This window comes from Rhamphochromis longiceps, linkage group LG14, assembly GCF_057381845.1.
Source record: "Rhamphochromis longiceps isolate RC_006_pf linkage group LG14, R_longiceps_female_GT1.1, whole genome shotgun sequence".
NCBI classification, from domain to species: Eukaryota; Metazoa; Chordata; class Actinopteri; order Cichliformes; family Cichlidae; genus Rhamphochromis; species Rhamphochromis longiceps.
Window position 1 is genome coordinate 1598649 of NC_140570.1, and position 6822 is coordinate 1605470.

The window sequence follows — 6822 nt, forward strand, 5'->3', positions numbered from 1 at the left end:
GATGCCTTCGTCTTCTTAGACACGATGGGATGTTGTTTTTTTGGCGTTATGTTGTGCACACGGCTGCACGTTGTTACAGGAAGTGTCAGGAAGTAAAATCTAACAAACAGTTTGAATGTCTTTATGTTTTAGTGAGGCTCCAAAGGGCAGAGCCCGGGAACCTTCAATCGACGAGCCGGTTTAAACTAGTTTGCATGTCTCATGTATGTTAGACATGCGGGATTCACACGGTGCATCGAGGTGAACAAATGCATACATGTTTGTAAGATTCTGCAAAGGGAAACTTTGAATAGTTGCACCCATTGATGTTAATGAGCAGCCTGATCAAGGCTCCGAGTTCACCGTGTGGTCGTTTTGTGACTGCAGCACCAAGAGCTGCAGTCACCTGTTCACACACACACACACACACACACACACACACACACACACAGCTCTTTATTGTGTGCTTGAAGGACGCTGCAGGGATAGGAATCTTCCCACGCAGCCTGCTTCACCTCCTCAGCTACAGTACAAAATGTCAAAGTGCAAACAGGCTCATTGTTGACCTCACATTGTGTTTACATGCTGAGCTTTCATTAATAAAATGGTTTCAGCAAAACTGACACAGGCTTCAGCAGAGCTGCATCAGAGAGCTGCTGATCGAGACCGTCTCGGTGCTCCGTGCTGGATGGAAACTTGGACGGAGCCCAGCTGATATTTCTTTTCCGTAGATTTATTTAGCTGTCGGCTATTTGTAGACGCTTCACTTTAATCCTTTTCTTTTTTTTACATTTACCGCCACATATCAGCAGTAGTGCTAACACACACAAGTCTTGAGTTGTTTTTTGCAGAACTGGCCTGAAGGTTATTAATTTGCAGTAAAGCTGGGATGGGCTGTAGTCATGGAAACCTGCGACCGGCTCCAAACCTGCAGCCTCCTCCAGCGTCCGGGGCTGCAGTTGCTACAGAGACTCTGCGAGGTGGTCTGGTCATGTGGGTGCGACGGCCTCTACCAAAACCCTGTGCAGGGTCACATAGAGCGTCAGCGCTGCTGTGAGCGAGCGCAACTTTACTCCTAAAACGGCGCTAATCTGCCCACCCATCCCCCCACCGCACCAGGCCGCGCTTTAATTAAGAGCGTTTGGAAGAAGGCAGCACGGCGGCTCACAGCAACAAGGGGTCAAACCCGCTGATTCCTCTCTGGTTGGGAATTCCAGACATGGATTTGGATGCGAGTGTGTCTCTGTAAGTGGACACTCTACAAAGTTACCTCTGCCACAGAAGTTCTGCAATGATTTTAGTGTTTTTGTTAATATTGCATCAAATATGACGAGATTTGCATTACAATCTTTAGTTTTCCATAAACATTAGAGGCGAAGGGTTGTGAGATGATGTCAAATTGAAAAGAAAAATCATGAAATCTCCTGTTTATGTTCATGAGTCCTTCTGTGATCCAGGGAACGACTCTCGCACGGTGTGTCGGATTTGTCTTGGACTGCTTGTGTTGGATGACCAGTTAGGAAAATTCATGGAATTTGGGGGGAATTACTTAATTTAAAGGCCGCTTTGCTGTTCTGCCAAACTTACCGTAGTAGATTTCAGTTAATGTTTTAGTGTTGCACGACACTGACACAAGATTAACTGTTCTGCCATAAAATCGCCTGAAACTATTTTAAGAAATCAAACCTAATAGATGTCAGTCTTCCTCTGCGGGTCCCCCGCCCCCACAGACCTCTGAGAAGCTCCCTGAATAGACTTCCAGGAACGGAGGCTGTTACTGGCACGGCTGCGCTCTTTGGGACTCGGTTATCGAAACTATGAGCGTTTAATGTTTGATCGTGTGGTACGATCAGAGGAGGCGATAACGTCCATCAGTGCAGCAGAGCTATTTCTGTCCTGGACATTTTATATCTGTGGTGCATTTACATCACACTATCCTGCACTTTGTTTCGTCAGCTTTAGCCGGTCTGGGTAAAAGCTGCTCGGTTAGATGCAAACATCAGTAAATGTCAGTAATAAATAAAAAGCTCCAAATATCCGGTTGGTCAAAGTTCAGTGGGAGGATTTTCTGTCTTACAACCAACAATGTGTAAAAATAACACAGAACCACTTTGGACTCATCTTGATAATCGTTTCATTGATTAAAGAAAGAATTTCAAATCATATTCATGAGGGACGCAAACACTCGACCAATTACAACCTGCTGCTTTCAGAACCTGCACGGAAAGAAGTATCTGAATCGGCCTGCGTGACAGAAATGACGATGGTACGTTTGCTCTGGTCGGCGTGTTAAAGCTTCACGTGTCCGGGTTCCCCCCGTGTGCTCACGTGGTACAGTCGTGCGTTATTAACGCCCTGCTCCTCTGACTGTTCAGAGAAGCTTCTTCCGCCACGGTCTGCTCATACCACACTGATGCAGACCGCATAACGACACGACTGAACCGGAACATTTGGCATCAGCCGTCACAAATTCCAGTCCAAGGCCCCTTCACCTTTATGTGGCTGATGTCACGTGTTTTCAAAGCAGCTCATTCCAGTCTGAAACTGTATTATCACTGGTTTCCATGGAAGCATGATGAAACACTTTATTATTCCCAGTGTTTTATGGGATGTTTGCTTAGGCGTTCCACAGAACATCTGCCAAGGATGTGCTCTCAAGTTAAACCTTTAATCAAATGCAGAATTCCTAGAAATGCTGGGAATAATGGAAAGTTTTCACTTCTCCAAGTGGATGTTGATTGGGGACTGTGTGACAGCGACTGCATGAGGACAGAAGAGCAGTGAAATATTAGATTTAACTGAAAGTAATCCGATTTAAAAGAATCATCTATGATCTTTACTGTGGGCTATTAGAAATCACCGGGGTGCTTACAGGACAGAGAAAGTAAAATGGCCACAACAGGGGGGATAAAGACACTATGGAAAACATATTTAACTGCAGGCAGAATTCTGGGGAGACAGTTAACGTCTATTGTAATAGAAAATCTCATAAAAGACGACGCTCACAGGTCTGTTGTAAAAAGCGTCACCTCCACCTGGGTCCAAGAAAATAATGAGTGTGAACAACAGTCGCAGATTTAACAGCTCAGAATCAGTCAGTTTATTGTTGTTTTAAATGTGAAGGTTTACAAAGACAGCACAAGCACACGGTCACAAGTTTTGGTGCAGACGGGCAACAAACAGCGAGGAGGGGAACTGAGCAGTCACACAGGTGAACATAACGCATTAGTGTCTGCGGTTTACAAAAATGTGGCTCTTTGCTGTATATGTTGGCATTAACGCAATACAAAGATGATGTCTCACATCTACTACTGAGTAAAGCAGGCCTATTTGTTTCCAGCTTCATGTTGTATTTCTCAGACTCCATTAGCGTAGCTTTGCATGATTCACAGTTTAAAATAAGCCATATTTAGCTCATACTGGGCCTCGGTACAGCACAGATCATCTGCATGAAACAAACCTTTCAAACAGACCTTCCCTCAGGAACTGAAGCAGGGAATTTGGCTGCTGTGCTCACAGATGACCATATTAGGACCTTCCTGTTTCCTAACCCTTTCATTATTGGGAAAAATGTCTCATTTACCATCATGTCTGTAAAGCCCACAGCGTGTAGTCATTTGTTTGAGAAAACTGGCAGTAAGCTTTGAGAGAATGCTTTCTGTGAATGGCTGAGAGCTTACAGGGGTTAGAGGAACACTGTAGCTGGCAGACATCAGGACGTCTCTGCACATGTACTCAGTTTAATGTCAGATATTCTACCATCACTGCCACGTAGAACAGCACGTCTTCATTCTTAGAGAAACGCTTTTCTTGCGCTGGACCAGCTGCTGTAAACGTTACACCACTAATAGCTGCTAACTACCTACAAATGGCTAACATGCTAACATCTAATGTTATTTGAGCTTGTTTTGATTGGACATATTGGTTTAGTAAAATCATAATAAAACATGATAAAGCATATACAACGAGAAAGAAGAGTCTGTAATTACGCTGATCAGTTTTGTCACGGTTGCAGCAACAGCAGGAAGATAATATGCTGTCCATCCTTCACAGCAGTCAGAGTCTGACACTGTAAAGTGTTTCAGCACGGGGGGCTGTGCTGAGGCACGGGTCCACTGCAGTCACACTGTAAGGCAGCACAGAGACATAAAAGCACTTGAGAGCAGAGGCCTGTCGTCTCCGTCGCTGGCACATCTGTCTCGATTTTATGGGCACAGATAAATAATAGTGACACACTAATATCATAGAAAGGAAAGACAGGAAGTTAAGACAAGACTGATACAAGGACATGAGTGCAAAACACAACATCTCAGTTTGTAACAGGGCGAATGTGCAGATTCAGTCACATTTGATGTGCTCAACATAAGACGGGACGCTAATAACAAATGAAGCGCCGTAACATTGCTCATAAGGACGCGCTGAGAAACTCTAACATTTTCTATGTGATCGTGAGACGCTAAGGCTGCCCGTTAAAGGCGCCAGAACGTTCAACAATACGTTCAAAGTGACTGCAGACCATGTGCTGCAGCTCTCAGGGGAGGGTTACCAGCATCACTTCATGGTCATATATACTAGCTCAAGAAGCGTCTTTATGAACATTTTCAGAGTGCACAATAGAAAGTCCCTGAAAATTAAAAATGAAACTTGCTGAAGTCTATAAACTGATGATGTTTGTACAGTGCGCTGTTCTGTAGGCTCCCAGCATCCATATGGGTATTATGTAGAGCAGCTAATCTATAATGGCAAAAGCACTGTCAGCAGGACAACACTAAACACGGAGCCGAGCTTCCAACCTTTCACAGATCTGACTGAACATCTGCACCCACAGCACCAAATACCTGCACACAGGCACCACAGGAAACCCCCACGGGTCCAGTTCCCACATCCCTGATGAGTCACAGCTGTTCCGGTGGTGGGAGGGGAGCTGCACAACATTAGTTGGGTTTCCTGTTGCCGTTGATCAGTTTGGTTTTTAGTCGCTGTAACTGATTCAGCCCCATTCCACAGAAAACACAGCAAAGTGCAAAGAATCACTTTTGTTCCACGACAGACGAAACTAGCTGCATCTGTGTGGACGATGACCGAGCTGCAACTTTCTGTTTGAGCTTTGAGAGGTGCAATCAGCTGTGTCATCACTTGCTTCTGACAGCACAGCCTGGAGAACTTGGACCTGCAGTCAGACAGCACAGGAAACCTCCACAGGTCCATCATCTGTGTGACAGATGATGGCAGTAAACAGCATTTATTCACTGATCTTCTCAAAGAACTTGTGTCACTATGGATGGAAACCAGCTGATGTGAGAGGCACGATGAGCTGCTGCAGGTTATTTGATGAACATTGCTAAACACGGTTACACCTCCAGGGAGTATAATGAACTGTATCTACACTTTAAACCTGCTCAGACTGCAGTTTTGGTGGATGTGGACGTTTTGAAACCAGACACAACTTACTACAAAAACAGGACACTGCACACTTATTACGTTTTAAGTTGTGATCAGGATGAACAAAGCAAAACACCATTTACGTATTTAAAGCCAACCTGAGGAGCGTACACCTGCTGGCTGATCACAGCTGAAGAGTTTGTCGTTACAAAGAAGGAAACCTACGTGTGCACAGTTTGTGAAATAGCTCAGTGTGACGGTACATAAAGGAGTCACAGCGAGGATGCTCACCAGACACCGAGGTGACATTAAACTTTGGACAACCCTCAACCCTGTGTAGCAACGTTGGACACCCTACACATAAAGACGGGATCTACCAGCTGGCACATCCTCATCCAGAGAATGAATGACCTTAAATACACAGCGGTCAGTGTTTACTGACCTTCTGCTTTTGGAAAATCAACTGTCAGCAGTACGATGGACCCAGCAAACAGCTTGTTCTGTTTATGCTGACAGGCTGGGAACAAGTGCAGACCTGTTGCCTCAGTGCAGCGGTAACTCATCAGTCATCAGCGTACGTAGATCAAAGGAAAAGGTGAGTAATGAAATATTGTATCAACTCTTTAGGAAAACTGGTTAATTAGTAATTCAAGCTCTGCAATTTAAGCAAAGACTGAAGCAAGACATTAAAATGGATCTAGGCCAAGACACTTCCTACATCCTTCATTTCTTCCTTCCGTCTTTGTGCCGACTCCTCTTATGTTATGCAGGCATCGACTGTTAAAGGACTGTGACGTAAAACATCATCTGTCCAACCCTTCACCTCACTCAGAGGTTAGATTGTATCCAGATGTGTAACGTAACAATCACATGTGTGGCTCTGCACAGATCCGGAGCGATACTGAAGGATGAGTCAGAAACGAGCTGATACAGCGACTCTGAGAGCGCTGTGAGACTCAAGTGGAAAAGGACGAAGCAATCCTGCTTCTTAAGCTTTTCTACCAAAAGACCGTGGAGGGGAACAAGGGCAGGGTGTGAAGACCATCTGAAGGGAGTTTAATGAAATCTGGGGTGTTTAGCAGACAGGAAGAGGCTGGAAGTGGATATCGCAGGAGGCTTTACCACATCTTTAGATCTGAACACACACCAGGTGCTCTCATGTAATCACATCTGTTTCAAATGTAGTGTGTGTCCAGGACACCATGTTCAAGAACATCGTATCGTATGTCACTACATCAACACATAATTAGACACAGATCTCAGTGGACCGGAGTCAGGGTGACCAAAATCAGCCCCTCACTCTCAGTGCAGAACATGATATCAGCCTCACACTGCTGGGAGTTGTAGATGAGACGAGCTAAGACGATGGAAGGTGGGTTTACATGCGTCTCCTCAGGCCAGTAGCTTCTCTGGGTTCTTGCAGAGCGTTTGCAGCAGGCTTCTTTGGAAGTTTTCTTCAGG

The 6822-nt window shown here is 45.1% G+C and overlaps 1 protein-coding gene across 6 annotated transcripts in view; it reads right to left on the bottom strand.

The window, feature by feature from the left end:
• Positions 1 to 3034: 3034 nt before the first annotated feature.
• Positions 3035 to 6822, bottom strand: part of LOC146653375 (sorting nexin-19-like) — a 61146-nt gene continuing 57358 nt past the window's right edge. For 5 of the 6 annotated variants that reach the window (XM_085380412.1, XM_085380413.1, XM_085380409.1 and 2 more), the window contains exon 14: positions 4696 to 6822. This exon is cut by the window's right edge and continues 55 nt beyond it. In XM_085380412.1, coding sequence (XP_085236538.1) covers positions 6754 to 6822 — 69 coding nt within the window. In that variant the 3' untranslated portion in view covers positions 4696 to 6753. Of the gene's footprint in view, positions 4106 to 4695 lie in introns of those variants that run through there. The other variant, XM_085380414.1, reaches the window with a different exon arrangement.